This window comes from Lactuca serriola, chromosome 8, assembly GCF_051521515.1.
Source record: "Lactuca serriola cultivar US96UC23 chromosome 8, Lser_US96UC23_V15, whole genome shotgun sequence".
NCBI classification, from domain to species: Eukaryota; Viridiplantae; Streptophyta; class Magnoliopsida; order Asterales; family Asteraceae; genus Lactuca; species Lactuca serriola.
This window is the reverse complement of record NC_136415.1, coordinates 203,269,217-203,295,839: the sequence shown is the minus strand read 5'-3', so window position 1 is coordinate 203,295,839 and position 26,623 is coordinate 203,269,217. Positions and strand designations below refer to the sequence as shown.

Genomic DNA, 26,623 nt, shown 5'->3' with positions numbered 1-26,623 from the left:
GTTTTTTATTTTATTAAATTATAGATAGTATTTAAATGCAATAATAAATGTATATCAATTTCATTAATGAACTTTCCTTTGAATTTCAAAATTACTAAATTAAAGATTCATTAACATTTTATTTATTTATCTAAATTATATGTTGAAATTTAAAAGAGAAAAAGATACACTTTAATTTTTATAATTCAATATTTTCTCACTTTTTTTATAAATTCAAACTTCTCAAATGTTTAGAATTTTGTATTTAGTTTTTATTTTAAATAAACTCATGTAATACATGAGTCTCACACCTAGTATATAACAAAAAAATAGAACACCAAACATATACACTTCTTACATTCTCTATACTACTTTTAAACTATTTATTAACTAAAGCTGAACCTCAACATTTAACTGAAAGACTATTTTTTCCCGTGGCCGATTTACATAAAAGAAATAGGATATGCAAACATAGAATTTAATACTATATAATAAAAATATAAAAGAATATATATATATATATATATATATATATATACTCTAATAAATAAAGATCTTTTTACCACATGTCATATTCTTATTCATTTTGTCACATGTAATTTTATGGTTATTTTAAATTAATTTATATTCCACATGTCATTTTATGGTTTTTCTATTTTATTAAATTCCACACATTATTTAAATCAAATAATAAATGCATATCAATTTCATTAATGAATTTTCCTTCTAATTTCAAAATTACTAATTTAAAGTTTCATTAATTTTCTTTATTTATTTATCTAAATTATTTGTTTAAATTTAAAAGAGAAAAAAAACACTTTAAGTTTTATAATTCAATATTTTTCTCATTTTTCTTATAAATTCAAACTTCTCAAATATTTTGAATTTTATATTTAAATTTTCTTTTAAATAAACTCATGTAATAGATGAGTCTCACACTTAGGGGTGTTCGTTTAGATGGATCGGTTTGATCTAATCCAATAAGGTGAATCCAAATGGATTTCGGTTTTCAAAACATGAATCCGAACTGTCCAAACTAAATTCAAATCAGATCTGAACCAATCAAATTACAATTTGGTTGGATTGGTTTTTACAACTCGGTTTTCAAGAGACATGTCATTTAAATAGTTATATAACATGAATATTAGTGAACTTTAAACAAATATAAATTGTTTGGTTGAGAATCAAAATTTATGAACAACTATTAAAAAATGTATTATAATCTAATATTTTATAGATAAAAAACTTTTTGAAACATATACATTGACGATTTTTATTGTATAATACTTTGGAGTCTATTTAAAAATATAACTTAGCAAATTAATAAATAACTAAAATATGTATATTTGAAACAAATATAGGTACATAAATAAATAATAAACTCTTATTCGGTTTTTTAGACTACTCGGTTTTAATTTTATAAACCGTAACCAATCTTATATCCAAAATAATAATTCGGTTTTGCTGAAAATCGATCCGAAAATCCGAATATCCAAACCAAATAGTTCAATCCAAATTGTCCGATTGGACAATTCGGTTTTATCCGAATAATGAACAGCCCTACTCACACCTAGTCTCTCTATTCTAATAAATGAATAGGTTTATTCTCCTATTGACATATATAATACAATTAGAACTACTCATTAATATTATATGTCACCTATCATATCACTTGTCAGCCTATTAATTATTAATTTCAAATTTTAAATTTTAAATTTTAAATTTCCTACTCTAATTACATTAAATTAATAATTGATTATCCATTTTAAATTTCAAATTCTAATTTTTTTTCACTCTAATATATTAAATTAAAATATTAGATTAAAAGATAAAATAAAATTAATACAGATTATAAGGTGATATAACTTCACGTATTTATTTAAATCAGCGATTATAATTTTATATAATTAAAAAAATATCTCTTAAGTAATAATTTATTTAAAATAATTGATTAATTTGATTTGATTTTTTAAATATGAAATTTTAATTAATTTTATAACCGTAGTTCTCACGGGTTATAAACTAGTATTCTAATAAAAGAATAGTTTTATTCTCCTTTTGACATTTGTCATCTTATTAGGCCTTTTAATTAATGCATATTTTATTCATCTTTTGTCATGTGTCAATTAATGCATGTCACTTGTAACTTCATTTCAAATTTCAAATTTTAAATTTTTCACTCTAATTACATTAAATATATAACATTAGAATAAAAATTAAAATAAAATTAATACAAATTATAAAATAATATATTTCACATATTTATTTAAATTAATGATTAAAATTTATATAACCAAAAGAATCTCTTAATTATTAATTTATTTAAAATAATTAATTAATAATTTTGAGTTTTTACTATAAAATTTTAATTAATTTTATAACCGTGGTTTAATTAATTTATTTAAAATAATTAATTAATATATATATATATATATATATATATATATATATATATATATATATATATATATATATATATATATATATATATATATAAAAGAGATGTCTAAGGTTGTGCAAGTGCATCCTTCCCTTATTTTCACCAACACATGATGGTATAGTTAGATTATAAACTCTTTGGTAACAAATATATAGTGACGGTTAAATTGCAGTTGATAACTCGGTTTAGACTAACAAACCAAATAATCGAACAAAGATCGAACCTTATTGGACAAAAATCGACTATTTCGGTTTAGTTATTGGTTTTACATATTGTTTAGATTTTGGTTTTCTTTCCTTCAACAACAATATCACATTCCACATTCCAATACAAATAGGGTTACTTAGTAAACATATTTTGGCACTAATTTGCCTTTTCTAATTAAATAAATCTAAATTTACACGTGGTGGTTTGATTTTAACTTTTTTAGATCCATTTTCTCAAAGTTTTTGGCTTAACTTTCTATTCTTTCCGATTGACCCATGCTCAAAAATTGATCGATCAAAATAATACAATTTAAAGGGCAGTGATTCGTTCACAACAATTTTTGGTTTTATATTTTTATAGTGATTCGTACACAACAATTTTTTATCGTAAATAATAATTTATGTTTTAAGGATAATCATAAAAAATGACCCTAAATAAGAAAGAGAGAAATTAAAACATAGAAGTCGACCACCGTACAGTTGACTGGTCAAAGATGCTTAGACCCACAAAGACATCTTGCTCTCATTACAAGGTTAGAGTCTTAAAATGGTCCTCCTACTTTCATGGTTAGTCACAACTGGTTCTTCTCTTTCAAAATCTTCACATTTTGTCTATATTGTCCTTTTTTTTATCTTTAGGCACCATTTATTATAGGAATACTATTAAGATTAACATCTGTCATGTATTTTGTTAGTAAAATTAAAAAATACAATTAATATCATTCTTAATCTCAAAAACATATCAAAACACAATACAAAATTATAATTATAATTATAATATTTTATACTGATCATCAGGAAAATACATCCTCATCTACACGTACACACGTCTGTCACTACACATTCCGCGTCTGACACGTGTCCCTAAATACTCGTCTTCTATACATCCCACGCTATCTTCGTTTCTAAGTTTAACCCTCATAAATATCCCGAAGATCTTGAAAACCTGCAACAACAACAATCAAACATGGCGTCACACTCCTCTAAAAATCTCTACCCACAAGTCGATCAGTCGAACCCAGAATCGTATTCTTCATTTTCGTCATCAAATCCTTCAGCTCCATCCATGTACCCATCACTCGAGACCAAGGATCTCGCTGAGAAACTGTTCCCGGACAACGATCAAAGCCATGAACAACAACAACAATCAACTACTTTTGAATCTTCAGAGGAAGTTGTAATCAAAATCCCCGGATCAATCGTTCACTTAATCGACAAACAACAGAGCATCCAATTAGCTTCCGGGGTGTTCGAAATAATCCGTCTCCGACAAGGCGGCAACGTCGTCGCGGCTCTCGCTCGTGTCGGCGACGAAATCCAGTGGCCGTTAGCGAAAGACGAAGCCGCCGTGAAACTAGACGGATCTCACTACTTCTTCACCCTTCGTGTACCATCCCAATCCGGAAACGACGTCGAACCGGAGGATTTGTTGAACTACGGTTTGACAATCACAGGAAACTCTTCCGATGAACTCGATAGGGTTTTGGAGGAGTACAGTGCGTTTTCGGTGAAGGAGGTGGAGAGGGCTGTGGCGGTGGAGGGAGTTGGCTCTCCGGAGGCTAAAGCGTCGGCGTATTGGACGACATTAGCACCGAACGTGGAGGATTACAGTGGGTCGGTTGCTCGGATGATTGCATCCGGGTCGGGTCAAGTAATCAGAGGGATATTATGGTGTGGTGATGTAACAGTTGATAGATTGAAATGGGGGAATGAGTACTTGAAGAAGAGGATGAAATCAGGGCAAAAAGCCGATGTTAGTCCAGAAGCTCTGAAGAGGATGAAAAGGTATTGACTTTTTGATTTTGACTCCAAAAAGTCAACTATGAAGTCTTCCAAATTCATCATTTTTACAAATTTGATGACCATTTTCGATCTTTTTTCGTGTTTATGTACTTGCTATAAAGTTTAAAGTGATCATATTATGAAAGATTCGATTTTTATAGACAAATTAAGTGTTAATTTCATGAATTTTAGGGTGAAGAAGTTGACCAAGATGTCAGAGAGTGTGGCAACAGGGTTGCTTTCAGGGGTGGTGAAGGTGTCGGGGTTCTTTACGAGCTCGATTGTGAACTCTGCACCAGGAAAGAAGTTCTTTTCCCTTCTTCCTGGAGAGATTGTTCTTGCTTCCTTAGATGGATTCAGTACGTATTCCTTCTTTCAATCTTTATTGTTTTATCTTATGGAATGGAATGTGATTCCTTCCATTTTGATGGAATGGAATGTACGGAAGGAATTTGATTACTTTCCTTCATCCGTCAATGTTAATGAAGTGAAGAATTGCAATTTAATCCATTTTATGCAAACTCTAACATTTTCGAAATAACTTGAAAATTATAACCAAAAAACTTGCAAATTATCTATTATATAATAGATTTACATAAGTAAGTTTACAGATTGATTTGGGTTTTTGGAAATAGATAAGGTGTGCGATGCGGTTGAAGTAGCAGGAAGGAACGTCATGTCGACAACATCAACAGTGACTACGGATCTTGTTTCACATAAGTAAGCATAATATCAGTTTTAAACATGACATTTTTGGGGTTTTTTAGGTCACCTAAAGTAATGAGATCATTAATTAATTGATTGATTAATTATAGGCACGGTGAAGATGCTGCGAAGGTTACAAGCACAGGGATGGATGCAGCAGGGCACGCGATAGGAACCGCATGGGCGGTTTTCAAGATCCGAAAGGCTTTCAACCCGAAAAATGCTTTTAAACCAACTTCGCTTGTGAAAGCTGCGGCTTCTGGGTCAAAATCGTCTTCTAGTAAATCTAGTAAATCGGAAATCTGAATGAAATGTTAGCTGGAATTGTTTGTGGGATATGTAAATTTGTTTTGAAGTGGTTTCACCTTTGTTCTTTTCATGGGACTATTTGATGGGAGAAAAGGGGGGAAAACAAAATATTCGGTAATTGTGTACCGTAATCACGTATTAGTTTGTAATTTACGTGAAATTGTAGCTGAAATTTTTCAATATTCTGAGCCTGTTATATAATTAATAGGATCAGGCATTATATCGTCATTCATCAACGTTGGTGTACATTGTGTGTGTGTGTGTATATAGTGTATCAAACAATCGGTTAAGCCAAAGTAACTAGTGATTAATTGGAAATCTTGTGATGTTAGATTTTAAGCGACGTGAGGTACATAAATATGCGTCTATTTGATTCTTGTGTGTAAGATTTTCCCCCCGTGTAATAAAGGACTATTTTTTTTATTATTATTAAAGAAAGCAAAGTGAAGATAAGGTCTGCTTTGAAGTTTGATAATGGTGTGTACATCTAGCTGTGTCTACACCACATAATATATAACAAATCGAGTTCAACTTTTCTGAGTCCCATGTATGTATATGTGACAATGTAAGTTGCATCATTTGGTGGGCGTTTTACTATGTGTTTAACTTTCTTTTACACTTTAAACCAAAAGGAATTGGTGTATGTTTGCATACTTTTAGTAGGTTAGTAGATTGTGGTTTCTTACTGCAAATTCATTAGGCTGCAGGGAGTGGCCACGGTTTGGGGCCGCGATTTATGCCACCTCAGCCGCGAACACCGCCCCTTTATTGCGGTCTCCTGCGGTCAAAACCGCACTGCGGCCCTCAATAGTCGTGCAATGTGATTGGTTTGGAGGAATCAGGTCAAAATACTACCGGTTTTTTTTTTTTTTTTTTTTTTTTTTTTTTTTTTTTTTTAATACTTTCTTTCCTATAAAATACTACATACACTTCATTTTTTTTTTAAACAAAAAACACTTTTCTCTCTCTATTTTATTTAAAAAAATTCACCAATCTCAAAAATGTGTTTTTTTTTTCATGTGTATTTTTATTTTGGAATGCAATGTAATGTTTTTTGAATTTTCAATGTAATGGGTTTTTTAATTTTCAAGTAATGAAAAAATATGTTGTTTTATTAAAAAAAGTTTTTTAAATTAAAATAGTTAAAAAAATTAAAAAAAATAAATAAAAGTTTGGTACCACTCCCTTGGTGTGGCAAGAAACCACACTTGTGTGGTAAAAACTGACGTGGCGCACATGTGGCGGTGAAGGGAGTGCGGTTTCGGTGGCACCACTCCCTCCAGCCTTAGGTGGAAGAGGGGGAAAGGGAGTGGTGGTGTTTTTTTTTTAGGTGTATAAGGGTCAATAAAAAAGGTACTTTTAACATATATTTTTTTGAGAATATAACTCTAAATTTTTATTCAAATCGTAGGATGATTTTATATGGATCAAATTTCAATGATCATTATTTATACACCTGCAAAGTCTTACATGGTGGTAAACACCATGAGTGTAGACCTAATCTACTACCTAATGGTAGACATGGTGATAGACATTATTATATGACATATAAACATACGTGTAGCTTATGAACAGCTGTAAGTGTTGAGTTGTCCGTTTCATTGCTAGGTGGTTTGGAGTCAGATGGATTTGCAGTGACCACCATTATCCTCCAATCCGTATTCTACACTTGTTGTCTTCCCGTCCTCGTATCCGTCTTCCCTTTTTTTCTCTACTAAAGTAGATTAACCTCGAATAATCGTCTTCATATGTCAATTACTTCTCTTTTCTCTACCAAACTTTTGCGATGACCATGTGCAAGGCGTTCCTGATGGTTGTTGGAAGTTCTGATTTTTGGTGGTGTTATGCACAACATGTGTTGTCCAAGAAAGCCCTAAAATCATTTTCTCAAAGAAGGTTAGCAACCATTACAATCTCTTCAAACGTTTCCAATTTTTTGGTCATTGTTTCCGGTATGTCTTTGACCCTGAGATTATGGGATGATTATGCTAATATTTTAATCTTCTATGGTATATATATTGTTTTTGTGTGCTTTTGAGGCCTTTCGATTGGGCAATTGCTTTGGAGTTTTGCTCATGTTTGCAGTGGCGGATCCAAAACTAAAAACCAAGGGTTGCAAACTACAAAAAGGCTCATTTCCGCAGGTAGTTTCTGTCATAAAATCGTCATTAAACGGCAAATGTACACTAAATTCACAATTATCATACTTTGTGATGGATTTGTGACGGATTTGTGTAATTTCCGACAAATTTTTACTAAATTTACATTTAACGGGGAAATTTTGAGATGTATCTCGTGCTACTCCTTACAACATAGTAGATCCGCCCATGCATGTTTGTATCAAACAAAGGAGAAAGAGGTGACAATGTTATATTTTTTTCCGAAGAGCCACTTCAATCCCAATGTCTATTCAAAACTAGATCTAATTTGTTATTCATCACTTGGGTTTAGGGTTCGACCTCCCCTATAGGTTTATAAATACTTAATTTTACAGAGATCAACGTCTCACCTTTGTCGCTCTTCTAGGATGTGTCATCATATGCGTCAATGCCTGTAAATAGTAACGAGTCCAAAGGGAAAATTCTGCTTAACCACATGTCTTTATCTAGAGAGACGACTGATTCTTATTGAAGTTATAAACCACTTGGAATAAGATATGAATGGGCTATTCCCATATCTCTACGACTTTGAGTGAAAACATATTCAAGTACTACTCCAATATATTCTTCTGGTTTTGGGTATGATTTTAAAAATGAATCTAAATAGGGTTTGATTGTTGATTTTGATTTGAAGGGTAGTTGTTAGGGGGAGAGCTCCAACCAAATGTGAAAGTATTGATTTTTTTCTTACGTCTCTATCAAGTTTTTTTATTACTCAATTACTTATTCATTTATATGTTTGATTACTTCTAACCTAACTAGTGTTTAAGTTTGACGACATATATAAATGATTACTTCTAACCTAACTAGTGTTTAAGTTTGACGACATAAATAAGTTATCCGCAGTTCCTGAATACCCTGTTGATATTTATCTCTTTCTGTAGAACTAAGGAATATGCAAAAGGTAAGGAAGATGCTTTGGCACTAACAACATGGTGCTTAGAAAAGTTGTATACAATAAGAAGATGATCTTCTTTCATATATAACAATATATTAACATTAAAGATGTAATGTCCCAAAATTTAAGGCCAAAAACTTCATTTTTATAATAATAACAATAAAATCATCATCCAAAATGTGTTCATAAAACCATAAAATAAAATCAGAGTAAGCCAATAATCATTCAAATACATCAAATCAACAAAATGCGGAACATGTTGTGTGTGTGATGCGATCATCCCGAGCCCTTCCCCATCGATCCGAAAGTACCTGAAACATAAACTGAAAACCATAAGCACGAAGCTTAGTGAGTTCCCCAAAATACCACATACCATAATACCATACATATCAAACATATAATAGGTCGTGCCTAACAACCATCGGGCCCTGCTCGGAACAGATCTATCAATAATATGAGATGAGCCCCGCCTCATCACATTCATCAGGGCCTTCCTGGCATTGGGCCCTGTCCGATATACATATAGACACATAAAGCACATGCAATAATCACTAAGACAAATAACATACAATACACTCATTAGGCCCCACCCGGTATACAAATCACATACTACACATGCAAGAGTCACACAATCATAATAAATCATGGGCCGACATTGGTGCCTTCGTGTCACACCCCCAAAACCGATGAAAGGCGGAAACCATATGGGGGGAGGACGTCATGTACAGTATCACAACAATGCAAAGTAGTAAACAAGCAACAACATCATCCATTGCATTAATAGTATAGTTTTATACAAGTGTGTTCTGTCAAGTTATATAGACACCAAAAATTATATACATCAAAATAAAAGAGGAGCCTTGAACGAGCTCCTTCTTCTCAAAACCTGGCACCTGTACTTGTCTACTGGCGACCTGAGAATACAAGTTATTTTGAAAGCGAGTATCAGCTTTAAAGCTGGTTAGATCATAAGTATATTAGTGTTTGTGTTTGTATGAAAGCATTTGTAAGATGTTTTGTAAGATGTACTGTGTATGTCTGTAAAAGTTTTGTATTTGATTGAACTCTCCTAGAAAACCCTATGTTTTCTACTAAAAGTAGCCTTCTACCAAGGCATCTAGTATTTGTGTGTGTGTCACCGTAAAAGTGTGTATTTTCCCAAATCCGACTATCATTAACCAAAAATATAGTTTTTGCATTATTGTTTATTGTCTGAACATCACAAAGTAAAAACTAAAGGGAAAATGTTATAGCACTGCAAAATAGTAAATTGTAACTACTGTTGTACTAACTACCTTAAACCAAATGTAAATTTTAAGGTGACATGTGATCGGCCTGTATCTTGCTACCGACTTAGCTGAAAGACGACAATGTAAGATGTCGTGAAAATGACGTTTGGCACCCGTAGACTTGCAAGTCCCACTGTAGCGAGCAGCAAGGTGTAGGATAGTCAATCCAGTATAGATCTATACGCAAACTCAATACGCTCTCCAATGAAGGAGATTTTGATACAAAAACAATCATGGCAGGTAGTGTCATGCCCTGCTTAATGGCTCACATAAATGTGGTTAATGTATATGAAATGTGATTTGTGTGCTAGCTGTATTGTGTATTCTTCCTCTGTCTAGCATGTATGTTTGTTTCTCATCATAGTGTCTATTGTTTGTTTCTCGTCACTCTGTTTCATGTTTGATTCTCATCATAGTATGTATTGACTCATGTATGAACTGACTCATTGTATGTTTCATTGTTCTAGTAATAGTATCTTCCTAAACCACCCCTATGGTAGCTTACTAGTAAAGTATGAACATGTTTGTATACCCTTGCTACCCAAGGGCATGGAATTGAATGAAAGAAATAACCTTTTATATCTATATACATATACACTATATATAACTAGGATTCAAACGACCTTCGGACAACTAACCTTGATACCCTAAGACCACATCAAACAAGAACAGGAAGCAGGGTAGACTAGCAGTCCTAAGTCCTTTCAATCCTACTTATATAACTATATTTATACAGATACACAGAATATAAGTTTAAAAGAGTTTAAGTAAAAGTATTTGACAATTAAAGGAGTTTGTAAGACAGTTTGAGGTAAAATAGTTTGATAAATAGTTTGGAAAGTAAGAAAACCATTTGCTTGGTAGTCATTAATCACATGTGATTGATATAATAACTATAATTGTTCAACTTGTATTCCCCCCATAAGAGCATTTAAAAACATTTCAAAGGTTAAATTTAGGGGTATGAACTCACCTGTAGTGAGTGGTTCTGATGACAATGTTGGATCTGTTGCTAAGTGCCAAGTGGTGACTTGAGTACACACACGAATCCTATTTAGCATATATTGGCACATATATGAATATAATTAGTGTTATGAACAACTAATTAATGAGTTGGGACCACCTTAGGGACTAGTTAAACACTTATATTGAAGTGTTACAACCATATATGATTGTATGAAGGGTTATAAGGCTATACAAGAGAGTGTATGGCCAAAATCCACACTTTGTGTGTGTGCGGCCAGGTGTGCTGCCAGCACGTGTGTGCGGCCCTGTGTGCGGCCAGGTGTGCTGCCGGAAGGCGTGTGCTGCCAGAAAACTTGGTGTTATTGATGTTCTTGGTGAAAGACGTTACCTTTCCGGATGATACTTGAGAGGATTTTCGGGTCCTTGCTTTGTAGAAGTGTAAGAAATGATCAAAAGACCAAGGATAGTATATATAGGAGGGTGAGTGCAGCTGGAGGTGTGTGTGGTTGGCCTGTGTGCGGCTGGCTGGCCGCACACACCAGGTTTGGTATGTTTGGCCCGTTTTTCCAATGTTACACCCAATCTAATCCATCCTCCGACACGTAACTCAAATATACTAAGCTTTAAGCACTATTTTAGACCCAAAACTTCATTATAAAATAGCAAAACGAAGCTAACTTTAATTACAATGAAAAATGAAAGCTAGAAATTTCGAGTTGTCACACTTCGACCCACTAAACGTTGAGAGGAGACTCACCTTAAACTGCTGAAATTAGATAAACGCTCGGACAACTGGTCCGGATAATCCACGCGCTAATCAATCAAATAAAACCCTAATTAAAAATTGGGCCATAAACCATAACTAGAAATTTGATTCATTTGTCCAACTCCCGACCATTTTACTCTTTCCTCTCTTGGCCCAATAACCATGGCCCAACCCAATGGCTCCAAAAGACCAATATAGCCTAAATTCCTAAATGATACACAAAGCTTGTCATGGGCCTAAATCCAAGAAGGCACAAAGCCTAACAATGGCCCAAATTCATAAAGACTAATGGCCCAACAAGGCCTAAAACCCTAGTATTCCAAATGTGACCCAAAATCGATCCAATGGGATTCTGAGAGAACGTATGGCGTCTATTTAATGACTACTATCGTCCGAACGCCCAACGTTCTAACCCAAACGCCTGACGTAACCGCAAAATCCCAAATAATTTACCAAGTTCTTAATGGATTAAGACCTAATATTCAAATTTCAAATCCAATGTTAAAAGAACGTCTAAAGTCATAAAGCTTCAAGCTTTATGACTTTGCATGGCTACAAAGAGCCTAACACCAAAATCTAACTTAAATCACACTCTAAAGTTCCAGAACTACATAGAAGAGTATCAAGGTCCAAACTTACTTTTTTATGATTCTAAACCCTCCAAAATGATTGAAAGGCCAACCCAAACCTCTGGAGCATTCCAAACTCACAAAAGTTAAGTTCTTGGGACCAAAAAGAACATAAAACTAAACTTAAGCAAGATCCAATAAAGAAGTCATCAAGATCTAAACTTTATACCTCCAAAAGGTGCTCCAAGATGCCAAGAGTCCAGATCCAAAGGCTAGAGAGCAACAACAACAATCCAAAGATCTTCCTTCTCCACCAAGAACACTAAAATGATACCAAAATGTTACTCCAAGGCTTGAAAACACTCATACTCACTTAGGGTTTCGAAATGAGGGCTATAAGGGATTGAAAGTGGCGTTACAAAAGATTTAATTATGTTTATAGTGCAATGGGTAAATTCATTTGTTTCTTCATTTTGACATATATAAATTTCTTTCAATCGTAATGAAGATAGGACATATGTTGGATATTCCATGGATTATTTTCTTTAAGGTTCTTACTAGAAAGTGTTTGTTGTTTCAAATTTGTATTCAAAATACTGTTGTTATTATTATTATTATTATTATTATTATTATTATTATTATTATTACTATTACTATTATTATTATTATTATTATTATTATTATTATTATTATTATTATTATTATTATTATTATTATTATTATTAGTAGTAGTAGTAGTAGTAGTAGTAGTAGTAGTAGTATTAGTATTAGTACTCGTAACGCCCCGAATTCTGGTATGTAATTTAATTAAAGTGATTTTCATTCTTAAGGGGGTACTCGACGAGTCAGAAGCTAGACTCGTCGAGTAGAGACGGGATTTGCACACGTTTTAAGTGGGCGACTCGACGAGTCTGCTAGTCTGGATGAAACCCTAATCTCAAGGTTTTTCACCCTATTTAAACATCGTATGTGCCCTAGGACCGGCCTCCCTCGCCCACAAAGAGTCACATACGAAACCCTAGCAATTCTTTAAGCAACCTTGAGTGTTTTGTGCTCTTTGAAGTTTTGGGAGGAGAAGGAAGGAGGATCCAAAGGAGAAGAAGAAGATCCAGGCTTTTGGGGGTCAATTCAGAGCACATAGAGGTATTAAAACTCGAACCCTTGTTGTTCCTTTAACTGAATCTCCATAAAAGCTTAATCTAGTCACTTTTGGGCCATTTCTAGATCTATTGGTGAGTAGGGGCATGTGGAGATAGAAGAACATCAGATCTAGTTTTGTTTGAGCTTTAGAAGCTCAAATTCACCAACTTTATTAGGCCAAACGCGCATGCAAGCCCTAAATCTACACTTATGGATTATTTAGGGCTTTTAATCCTCATTTGATCATGCATGCATGTAAAGTTGGAAACTTTACGTGTAAAACCCACTATAGGAACCCAGATCTATGAATTGAATGCCTTGGAATCGATAAAAATCAACGATATAGTTATGTCATGCAAGCGACTCGGTGAGTTGTTCATCGGACTCGACGAGTTGAGTCGCGAGTCCCCAAATTTATCCCTTTGAGAGATTACGAGTGGAATCAATGAATAGGACGTGGACTCAGTGAAATGGGACACAAACTCAGTACTGGAGGGACTCAGCGAGTCCAAGGCAATCTTCTTGCCTCAAGAACATACCCGACAAGTTGTTCATACTACTCGGCGAGTCACATACTAGACGTGTTCATGAGATAAATATGGACTCGACGAGTTGTTCATACAACTCGACGAGTCGAATGAAGTTAGATTGGATGTTATTATCGAAGAAGAACTCGTCGAGTCTTTGCTAAACTCGACGAGTAGTAGCGAGTAGTGGATAAGAAGAGAGTATAGGGACTCGACGAGTTAACGGCCCAACTCGGCGAGTCTGGTCAACTAAATGTTGACTTTGACCAACGGTAAAATAGTCATTTTACCCTCAGTTCAGTTATCGGTATATGATTTAGTGTTTATGGGAATTATAGTCGGGGAGTTCCGGAGCAGCATTCATCCTGTTTCGGATTTAGCATCTCAGCAGCCAGAGTTCCGAGGTGAGTTTCCTTCCAGTAGGAACGGGTCTACGGCCACAATGTCGGCCCGTTAAGTTAGGAGTAGTTCCGAATCTCGGTCTGATGCAGTAGTTAGATTGCTTGATGTCTTTGTGATTCAAGCATGTTTTGTGTTATATGTTCCGGACCCTGGTCTGATGCAGTATGCAGTATATGTATTCATGCAGTATGCTACTTCAGATCACTGAAGTAGTCGCCGATACGAGAATGCATACCCTCCGCACCATTCGTCTAGAAGATGCTCGTGAGAGATCTGAGAGAAACCACGAAACCCTGCTGCAAGCACTGGCTGAATCACGAGCCGAAGTCATAGAACTCCACATACGCCAGAGGGTGTACGAAAGACACCTACTTGATGTGGAATGTCAACTGGCTGAACTGAGAATTCACCAGATGGATGACCGTCGCCAGTAGGAGATGCTTTGATTTCCCTCTTGTTTTTAAAAGAACTGTGTTCCTGTCTATGTCCTATGTGGCATTTTTCTATGGAACTGCCTTGTACTGTAAGTACTCTTAGTTAGGCCTTTATACGGCCAAAACTTTGGATACTCCGGATATGATGTAAGACTTGCTTCACGGTCAATTTTCACTGAACTTATTTCATCTTAAACATCGTTAATGTTGACAGTCGGCTAAATTCCGTGTCATGTTTTTGTTCACATACTCTCATCATACTTTCATTGGAGTCTATCTGAATCATGCTTTAGTCAAGTCATTGGACTATAGTAATTTAGAATTCGGAGACATTTCCGAGTCTCTTTCGGTGGTTGGATCATATTATCCACCAACCCATAGTACCTCGGCGCAAACGACAAACGTCTTGAGACCATTGTACGCACTTACTTCCAATCTTTGCTAGGACTGCATCATAGGGATGTATGTCAAACCTTCGTGAACATACTTCCATTCCGTACTAGGACTGCATCATAGGGATGTAGGTCAAACCTTAGAGAGCATACTTCTATTCTTTACATGAGCGATCGAACTACGTCTAGGTTCAACCATTCTCGCTCACAAATTCATTTTATTTCCGTGTAACATAATCATGTCGCCAAAGAAAAACGATCAACCCATCAACCAACCACCAACTCTTCAGATTGATGTAGCTACCTTTCAAGCTGCAGTCTCGGCTGTCGTGTCAGCTGTTCTTACCCACCTGAACGCTAACAACGCGAATATTAGCGGGATTGTTAACAACTATTCCAATCTAAGTAACAATCAAGCACCTCAACGAGCAGCAAACTATCACGACACCCCGAGTCCCAAGACCAAGTGTAACAAACGGAATACTTGGGCTAAATCTAAGGACAAATCGCTTCGAAAGGGCGAACAAGAAACAACCACCAGTAACAACTTTCATAGCCACGACATCTGTATGATCAAATGAGCACACCAAAACGTTGAGAACACGAGAACAACTCTGAACTCTTCAAACATTATGATCTAAGGCTAATATAATTTGTAAAGTCATGAGATGAAAATTGTAAATTTCTAAAAGTCATGGGATGAGATTGTAAATTTTTAATAGTCTAAAGGGTAATATGGTCATTACATGTTAACCTATTTTTATCAAGTTGTTGGAATCTGTCTTTGCCCATCTCTCTCTATCTCTCACTCACGTATCCCTTTTCCTTTCACTCTCTAAATACAAATTTCAAACCTTTAAACCCTAATTGAGCCGCCACCACCATACACTTCCAAAACCATCATCACAACCTTCATCTTTTATCCTTTACTGCATCTACAAAAGCTACAACTTGTTATCAAGACATGTAAATCGATCTCCAATCGCTCGTTCTTTATTCATAAATTATATTTTGAGATTCCATACTTGCAAATAGATTTTAATTAGAAAGGATTGTTCTCGATTTTTCTTAAATGTGCAACTATGAAGGTCTCCATGAATGGAGAAGATCAAGAGACTCGAGGTGTTTGAGCACCATTTTTTGCGTTGCCGCCGCTGCCTCATCTTCCGCCCTGATGCTATTTTTCATCACAACCTACTTATGTCGCCTCATTCTTCTTCTTTCTTCGTGCGTGGTCGTCGCTGCCTCTCTTTCTCCCTAATTTGTATTTCGCGATGCCGTGAATATGAGTTTGTTGTTTTGATCACAGTATGCTTTTTTTCCTAATTTGTGAATTGTTTTGTTGTAGTTTGACTGATACCTATAATTCAATTCAACAAAAAAAGGGAGAAGGTTGTTGCGGTTTTTGGTGAGTCTTGATTGGAATTTGAGAAAAGAAAAAGAAGTGGGATACCGTGGGAAGGGAATACACAACACAATCATTCAAAACCAAAAAAAACATTGTTTTCAAGGTATGTTATTATTTTCTTGATGTTTGAGTTTTTTTTACTTACTTTTGCGTCATTTTCTTTTAGGCATCAAAAACAAAAAAAAAACCCAATTCTTTTAGGCATCTATAGCATTCATTCTGCTTTGTTTTTATTATTTCACAAAAAATGCTTGATTTTAACATTAATATTGAAATTGCAAGAGATTTTGACTTGGCTTCAATTATATATTATGGTAGCTTGGTGTCTATTTAACGAACGTTTGATGAACTTTTTACTAGATGTTAATGATAGGTTTTGGTCATAAGAACATCCTATGTGCTCATACAAACCCTAATGCTTGGATCTAGGTTTCTCTATTGTACATGCAAGTTATCTAAGACTATAAAACCTAATTCTAGCATACAAGTAATCATATTAACATAAGAATGGGTTTAAGTTATTACCTTGATTGTTATGTAGCAATAAGAATCCCAATTCCTTCTTGTATTGACTTTAGAAAGCTTAGAGTCACAAATGTCACTCCTCTAATGGTTCACAAACACCAAGAGCAAGAGGATGAGGAGGAGAGAGGATGGAGGCTGCCCAAAACGTGTTCTAACCCTAGAAGAGAAGTTCCCCACGTTTTTGAGCCTTAAGGGTTCTATATATAGTGAGGCTATTAGGGTTATCTAACAAGGAAACCCTAATTTGGATGCTTAAGCCCTAAGCAACCCATGGACTCCTTTAATTAAGGCATTGGACGATTTCTAATGGGTTTCCCCATAGAATTCATCTACTCCTTAATATAAGGCAATCCATAGCCCAATTGCAATTATCTTATAATTACAATTCCAGTCCCTTAAGTTTAATTAATCTCTTTTAGTCACGAAACTAATTACCAATTAATTCTTGACTAATATTAATTAAACAATATGATTTCTCCTTTAATATATTATTCTCGTAATATATTAATAAATCATATTTAATCTTTTCTCTCCATAATTCATCCTATCAAGTTGCTTTGGTGAAGGCAACCCAAAAGGACCATGCACCATCGGGTCAAGTACATACCAAAATAGTTATGGACTTAGACACTAATCCAACAGTTAAGTACTTGGATACACTGTATTCATTTTTTATTATTGTAAGATTGATTTTCAACTTTCACCTTTTTTATTTTAATAAAATTTTGTTCACTAATGATAATCAATGTTTATGTTTATTACCTTTTGATTTAAAAATGCAATTTAGAAAACAAATTGGTTAATAAGTTAAGCACTTTGTGGACAAATAATACAAAAAAAATTCTTTGATTTCTTGTAGATTGACCAAGTTAATACAGATGAGCTAGAGGATTATAAAGATGAATGATGAATGCACATTGACAACAACTTGGAAGGAGCCAAAATTTATTTATATTAAGACATTATAATTTTCCATTTGTGATTATAATTCATATCTGATTGTAAACGTTTTTATTTATTTTTTTGCAAAGCTGCTGTTTTATCTCTACTTTGTGTTCTATTCATTTAAAATTACAAATGTATTGATTTTTTTATTTTTATAATGTTCTTTATTCAATTACGATTATATTTGTATTCATCAAAAACTATAATATTTTATATTTATGAATGAAATATACATTCATATATGAATACATGGTTTCAAAGTGATCTTAATCATTAAGTACAATTGTGTCAATATAAATGTACAAAGTCAAATTGTAATATAATCATTTATGATTGATAGTTTAGTTTTTTATTCATTTACGACGTATAACTTATGTGAAATCGGAGAAAAAAAATGATTTTTTAAGATTTTTTTTTCGGTTTTAAAATAAATTTTGGCAAAAATGTTTTTTATATTCCATTAATAAGAAAAATATAAAAATAGAATATTTCTTTGTTTTTTGGTAACTGATCATAAATTTAAGGGAATTTGGTTGAATTTTATTTTATTTTAAATTTAATCAAAATATACAATTACTAATATGCTACAATATATTGATTGGTCTATAATTGTTCTCACGTTCTCAACCTTTTAGGTGTTCTCATTTAATCATCACCCTATATATATATATATATATATATATATATATATATATATATATATATATATAGGGAGAGAGAGAGACAGAGAGAGAGAGGTAGGTTCAAATGTTTCTCACATCTATTATATGCTATAATGCACCAATAAGAATTTAATAATAATTATATGTATATTAAATGTTATCCATACTTATAACTTATTTTTATGGAAACTAATTAAATTCATCATTCATGTCAACAATAATATTCTTTCAAAATGAATTCATATCTAGAAGAATGAAAGTGTATTCCAGCAAAATGAGAGTGTATTCTAGTAGAATACACTCTCATTCTTCATACGTCATGCAACTTTATTTTATTTTAAGTGAGTGAGTCCTAAAACAAAATACGAACTTATATATAAAACCTATATCTAAATTCATTTCGAAAGAATGTTATTGTTGACATTAATGACAGATTTAATTAGTTTCCATAAAAAGAAAATTATAATTATGGATATCATTTAATATACATACAATTAAGAAATCATTTAGTATTTATGTTTATTTAATTCAATATTTATTTAATTACTATATTACTATTGGTGCATTCTAGCACACAATAAATACAAGAAACAAAATAACCTAGCCATATATATATATATATATATATATATATATATATATATATATATATATATATAATAACAACGGTGAAATATTTATTTAAATTTAATTGGCTTTTGAGGGTATAATGAAAAAAAATATTAATATAATAATAGTAATTTTTTAGGAGCAATTCAAATGATGATTGAATATGATGGTATAATGCATAATTATATAAGAAGAATTGAAAATAATGAAACCCATCATCATTATTTTGGCTATAAAATTCAAAATGAACTAATTTCTTTTTTAGATGACACATAAATTCTATGATTAAAATAAATTAAAAGGCCAAATATTTTTCTATAATTATTGATTGTATTCCAGATGTGAGTCATCAAAAACAAATGACTTAATTCTACAAAGTGTGATTTTTTCTTCTAAAAAATAATAGTTGTTGAATATTTTTTTAGAATTTTTAAAAGTAGATGATACTTCTAGTTTGAGAATTTTTAATGAATTATTAGATACATTGAAATTGTTAGATCTTAATGTGGATGATATAAGTGATCAAGATTATGATAATGAGTCAATATCAATGAAAAATACGAAAGAGTTCAAAAAAGAATGCTTGAAATTAATTCTAGAGCTTTATATATACCATATAATTGTCATAGTCTTAACCTTATAGTAGTGATATGACACTTTTTTTTGAAAATACCGTTTCGTTTTTTGGAATTGTAGAGCCTTGTGTTTGCCATAATCTTAAACATCCGGTTTTAGTGAACCAACAATCCACAAAAGGATAAATCTGCATATTTTCTGTCAAACCTAAGGGTATTTATGTCATCATCATTTTTAGAAGTATAAAAATATTTTTAGAAGTATAAATATATTGTTTAGAAGTATAAATAAATAATTTTTTTTCATATAGTTGTAACAACCCAAAAATATACTAAAAATTTAAACTTTTCAAAACCACTCCGGGTAAATAAAATTATTCAAACATCAACATAGTTCACAAATTGTTTTCAAAATGATTTCATATCAGAGTTCCCAGAAATCCCAAATCATAAAATGTGAGGATGTGTACGTCGCACCTTCGCCTTGCCATGGTCACCTGACGTACCTAAAACAAAAATCAATAAATGTAAGCTCGAAGACTTAGTGAGTTACCCCCAAAATACTAGCATATACCACCCAGCAACATATAACAAACAACATGTATAATGAGCCTTCAGCATGACTGGACCGCCTCCTCAGGGACTATAACCTATCTGGACCGCTCCCGAGCCTTCGGCATGACTGGACCGCCTCGCAGGGCCTATCGCCTATCCAGACCTTTCGTCGGGCCTTCGGCCTGACTGGACCGCCTCCTCAGGGCCTACAGCCTATCCGGACCGCCCCAGATATGTTGGCCTACAGCACGAAGCAGGATCGCCTCAACCCAACCCCCAAGCAAACAATCATGTGCACATGCATAACATACAAACAATAGCATGCATATAACAGTCAAACCGATCTAACAGATCACAAGCATAGTAATGATCCTATAACCAAGACACCGACCTAACATGTCACTAACATAGCATCCTAACTACCATGATGTAAATCAGTAGGCATATCATATAATAATCTGAATACAATCCATAAAGGTCCGACCTTGGTGCCTTAAACTCTGTTGATATATTGAGGATAACTCACTTAGCAAGTAGTGCAGAACTGAACTGGGAGTCTCCTGTCGCTATTTCACCGACCACCTTGACTGCCTAAAATGATGAATACTAAATTAATAAGCGGGGTCTCCAAAATTGTCAAAGGGTCCATATTTCCATTTCCCAATTTCGGCCTAAGGCCCAATATCAATACACTAACCTAAGTCTATATGCACAAGCCCAACAATGGCCCAAATTTCCTAATTAGGCCTTACCACAGGACCCTTTGACAGAACTGACCCTACTTCTAATATTCAGGGCCCAACAAGGCCCAAGTCCAAATAGTCTAACAGCGGCCTAACCCGAAGCCCACAAGTTAAAAGTCCAATCTGAGGATGTACGCGGGGCGTACTCCCCTGGTACGCTAGGTGTACGCCTGTCTTATGTTGACCGCCATCAGGGTGGTTGACCCTGTACGCTAGGCGTACAAGAATTACGCCAGGGCGTACGTAGGGTTTCACCAAAACCCTAATAAGTGCTTAATGGCTTAAGCACTTAACCACAATTCCAGATCCATCGACCAAATGTGCCATTGAACCATAAAGTTTCAAACTTTATCACTTTGGATGTCCAGAAAGGTCTTAACACATGGTCTTAATCCATTAAGACCTTCCTACTTCATGCATGAGACAAATCTAGCTATTGGGACCTCATTTTTATCACTTAGGACCTCTTCTAAGGTCTAAAAGGACAACCCATTTTGTCCAAGTCATCACATGCACCATTTTGGGACTTTTGGGATAAGAAAGCTTCCATAAAGCTAAAACGACTAGATCTATAACACATGAGCATAAAGTTCCAAGCTTTTTACCTTCTGGAGCTTGTAGGGCACAACACAACTTCAGATCTATAGCCTTGATCTCCTTCTCTGACTCCTTGGTGCAATGACTTCACCTTCAAAGGTTCAAAATGCACACCAACTCACACTCACACACAAAACTAGGGTTTGGAACGTTTTCGGGGATATGGAGGTTGAGGATAATCAGAGGAAATGGGCTATAAGGGTGTTTATATAGTCCCCAACCCTAAATATTAGGGTTTTCACTTGACATGAGTACGCCCAACGTACATGAGTGTACGCCCAACGTACTAGGGCGCGCCTAATACGCTCAGCGTACCCTTATGTACGCTCAACGTACTCCTTCCTAGCTCAAAGTGGCCACTTTAGTCCTTATACTTCTTATGGCCTAACTCAACCACTCTAGGGACTATAATTGGAAACTTATAAAAGATGAGGGATTCGAAATATACCTGCGGAGTTCGGGATGTTACAACTCTCCCCCACTTGACCTAGACTTCGTCCCCAAAGTCTGCTGCAACGAATAGATACGTGTAGTGTTCCCACATTTCGTACTCTGGCTCCCAAGTACACTCAGATCCCTTCCGATGCCGCCACTACATCTTTACCAAAAGTATTTCCTAGCTACGTAGAATTTTTATCCTCCTTTCCAAAATAGCCACCGGCTGCTCCACGTAGTTCAGGTGCTTATCAACTTGGACAACATCCAATGACACTACCGCATCCTCATCCAATATGCACTTTCACAATTGGGAAACATGAAAAGTGTTGTGTATCTAACTGAGCTCCTCTGGAAGATCCAGTATATAAGCAACTTTGCCAACCCTGGCAATAACTTGAAATGGTCCAATAAATCGGGGACCCAATTTTCCCCTCTTCCTGAAGCGAATCACACCCTTCCAGGGTGAAACCTTCAAGAGCACCATATCGCCGACCAGAAACTCCAACTCAGATCGGCGCTGCCTAGCATAGCTTTTCTACCGACTCTGAGCGGTCTGCAGTCGCTGTCTGATCTGCTGAATCCTCTCGGTAGTTTGCAGAACTACCTTGGTCCTACCCATTACCCTGTGACCCACCTCGCCCCAACAGACTAGGGTACGACATCTCCTCCCATACAACAGCTTATAAGGCGGGGCGCCAATGCTGGAATGAAAGTTGTTATTGTATGAGAACTCAACAAGGGGTAGGTAGGAGTCCCAGCTCCCACCGAAGTCAATAACACAGGCTCTCAACATGTCCTTAAGAGTCTGTATGGTCCTCTCGCTCTAGTTGTCCGTCTGCGGATGATAGGCTGTACTAAAGTGCAACCGTGTGCCCAGTTCCTTGTAGAACTTTTGCCAGAATCGGGGGGTGAACTGAACATCACGGTCTGAGACGATAGAGACCGGAACCCCATGTCACGCGACAATCTCATGGATGTATAGCTCAGCCAATTTCTCGGCCGATGAGCTCTCCCGAATGGCCAGAAAGTGGGCACTCTTGGTCGGTCGATCGATGATGACCCATATGGAATGAAACCCCTTGCCGTCTTCGGCAGCTTGGTGATAAAATCCATCGTGATCTACTCCCATTTCCACATGGGTACCTCAAGAGGCTGCAACTTGCCATGCGACCTCTAGTGCTCAGCCTTGACCATCCTGCAGGTCAGACACCACTCCACGTACCAAGCGATCTCTTGCTTCATTTACGACCACCGGTAACTCAAACACAAATCCCGGTACATCTTGGTAGCCCTGAGTGAATAAAATAGCGAGACTTATGAGCCTCCTCCAAAATAATCTGTCTGACCCCACCAGACATCAGAACCCAGACCAGACCACAACGGGTCAACAATCCCCTACTATCCTGCACAAACCGGGTGTTCTCACTCTTAATCCTCTCCAATTTCCAGTTCTCCTGATGCATACCCTCTGTCTGAGCTTCCCTGAGTAAGCCCACGAGTGGGGAATCACTGATATCCTCATGCATGTCACTGAAATAGAAGGTCCGGTTGCCTTGCGGTTCAGAGCGTCCGCAACCACATTCGCTTTACCAGGGTGGTAAAGGATCTCACAATCATAGTCCTTGACTACATCCAGCCACCTGCGCTGCCTCATATCCAGGTTTGGTTGATCCATGATATACCTCAAGCTCTTGTGGTCCGTGCAGATGGTACAACGGACCCCATAGAGGTAATGTCTCCAAATCTTGAGAGCGAATACTACTGCTCCCAACTCCATATCATGTGTGGGGTATATCGAATTGTGCGGCTTCAGCTGCCGCGAAGCGTAGGCTATTACCCTTCCTCTCTGCATGAGGACCGCTCCCAGACCTATGATGGATGCATCACAGTATACCACAAAGTCCTCCACTCCCTCGGGGAGGGTCAAGACTGGGGCCTCGCATAAAACACTGTCTGAGGGTCTCAAACGCCCTCTGTTGCTTAGGCCCCCAACAAAAATACACCCTTTCCTCGTTAGACGAGTGAGGGGTACTGCAATCTTGGAGAAATCTTGTATGAACCTCCGGTAGTACCCTGCCAAACCCAAAAATCTCCTGATGTATGAGGGAGATCTCGAAACCTCCCACCGCATAACTGCCTCGATTTTGGTCGGATCGACCAAAATCCTATCCTGGTTAACGAGATGCCCGAGGAACCGGACCTCTCATAACCAAAACTTGCACTTCGAGAACTTGGCATAAATCCGTTCTCACCTCAAAACCCCCAATAACTCCCGCAGATGCTCCTCGTGTTGCTCCCGAGTCTTGGAATACACCAAGATATCGTCAATGAACACTATGACCGAGCGATCAAGCATTGGTTTGCAGACCCGATTCATCAGGTCCATAAATATCATCGGCGCATTGGTGAGCCCAAATGGCATCACCACAAACCATGTCCATACCGAGTCCTGAACGCAGTCTTCTCCACGTCCTCCTCCCTCACCCTGACCTGATGGTACCCGGACCTCAAATCAATCTTGGAGAACCACGATTCCCCCTGCAACTGATCAAATAGGTCATATATCCTTGGGAGTGGGTAACGGTTCTTCACCGTCAACTTGTTCAACTCATGGTACTCTTTGTACATCCGGTGCAATCCATCCTTCTTCTTATTCATGAAGAGTATCGGTGCTCCCCACGGAGAACTGCTCGGACGAATGAACTGCTTGCCTAACAATTTCTGCAGCTGTCCTGCATCTCTAGTGGTGCCAACCAGTACGGCTCCTTGGCGATAGGGGCCGCACCAGACACTAGGTCGATCCTAAACTGATCTGTCTCTCCAGAGGAACTCCGAGTAACTCCTCCGGAAACACGTCAGCAAACTCCCTGGCCAATGGGACATCTGCAACTGAAAGTTGATCGCTGACCCGCCTATCCACCACATACGCTAGATAACCCGCACACCCATTCTGAATGTACTGTCGACCCCTGATAGCTGAACAAAACCCGGAACCCGATCTGGTGCCCTCACCATAAATCACCAGTTCTCCCCTTCTTGGGGTTTGAACTACAACCCATTGGCCCTCGAAGTCAATCATGGCACCGAACCGACTCAGCCAATTCATACCTACTATCACGCCAACATCCCCCATAAGGATAGGAATCAGGTCAATATGGAAGCGTACCCCAAATATCTCTAATGTGCAACCTCGATAGACTGAAGAAGCAGAAACCCCAAGTTCATTGGCGATAGAAACTAGCAACGGACACTCAAGCTCCCCGACCGGCAAACCAAACTCCCTACAGAAAATTTGAGAAACGAATGACCGACTCATACTCGAGTCGAATAATACCAAAGCAGGTAAGGAGTTCACTAAAAGCGTACCTAATACATGTATACACATATATAAGCATAAAACAAATATAATCAACGAGATAAAAGGATAGAAACATACCACCACCACATCTGGTGCTGCTCTGGCCTCCGCGACTGTGAGCTGGAAGGCGCGTCCCCGAGCCTTCGGGGGCTCTGCTCCACCCTGCCTCCCATCGATGATCCTCAATGTAGCCTCCGCCGGCCTAATAGCTAACTGCGGACAGTTGGTCTTCACATGACCAACCTGATGACAGTGAAAACAAATCCTCGTATCCGGGGTAGGAACGGGCTGGCACACTCTCGCGCGTAGTGCCCTTCCTTGCCATATTTGTGGCATCCAATACTCAATTGACATGCTCCGGTATGAACCTTCCCACACTTCCCACAAGTACGGGCACGCTGCCCTCCCGACCTGGAGTCAGCGACCTTGAACCGCTTCGGCGCCGGCTGCGCGGCTGCCCTGGGGACTGTCTCAACTCTCGTAATTGTAACTCAATCTCCAACTCATGCCGCCTCGCGGCCTCCTGAAGCTCCAACAAAGTATCACATCTCTGTGTCGCAACAATCTGTTTGATATCAGTCTTGAGCATGCTCAAATATCGATTCATCTGAGCCTGCTCATAAGCAAACTCCGGGCAAAACATCGCCTTCTCAGTAAACAACCTGGTGATCTCCGTCACTGACTCCGCCCCCTGATGCAGATTTAAGAACTCCTGTGCTAGTCTATTCCTATCCACCCGTGGAACATAACAGGTACTGAACATGTCTCTGAATTGATCCCAAGAAATCGCAACTCGCTGCTCCTCAATGTACGATCCGATAACCAATCTCCACCAATCCTTCGCCCCGGACCGTAACAGGTTCAGAGCACACCTCACCCTCTGATCAGCAGGGCATGAACACGTGAAGAAACATCCCTCCACATCAGACAACCATCTCATGGTGACGATCAGATCCTGAACCCCATCGAAAGTAGGGGGCTTCGTGTTGTCGAAGTCCTAGTACTGAAATGCCCGGACAACTCCTCCCCCTGCCGTCGTTACAGTCGATGTCGCTGCAGCGGTAGCTGTCTCAGCTAGGGCTGCGTAACGCTCGTCAAAGTACTCAACCATGATGGTCTTAATAGACCCAAACATTTCCGGTAACTGCGCCCGAAACAGAGTAGCAACTTCATCGTGCAGGATCTCGCGAATCCTGGCATCCAACTCATCTGTCCCCATCTGACCGACGACCTCGGGCGGTACCG

General features: G+C 36.8%; 2 protein-coding genes across 2 annotated transcripts; one reads left to right on the top strand and one right to left on the bottom strand.

Annotated features, from left to right (window-relative positions):
• Nucleotides 1-3,531: 3,531 nt before the first annotated feature.
• Nucleotides 3,532-5,657, top strand: LOC145066036 (protein EARLY-RESPONSIVE TO DEHYDRATION 7, chloroplastic-like). Its single transcript, XM_079013188.1, has 4 exons — nucleotides 3,532-4,410; nucleotides 4,600-4,766; nucleotides 5,043-5,127; nucleotides 5,223-5,657. The coding sequence occupies exons 1-4, from the start codon at nucleotides 3,593-3,595 to the stop codon at nucleotides 5,416-5,418; spliced, it is 1,266 nt and encodes a 421-aa protein (XP_078869314.1). The 5' UTR covers nucleotides 3,532-3,592; the 3' UTR covers nucleotides 5,419-5,657.
• Nucleotides 5,658-24,811: 19,154 nt separating this feature from the next.
• Nucleotides 24,812-25,336, bottom strand: LOC145067775 (uncharacterized). Its single transcript, XM_079014826.1, has one exon. It carries the CDS (start codon nucleotides 25,334-25,336, stop codon nucleotides 24,812-24,814), a length of 525 nt encoding a protein of 174 aa, XP_078870952.1.
• Nucleotides 25,337-26,623: the final 1,287 nt, after the last annotated feature.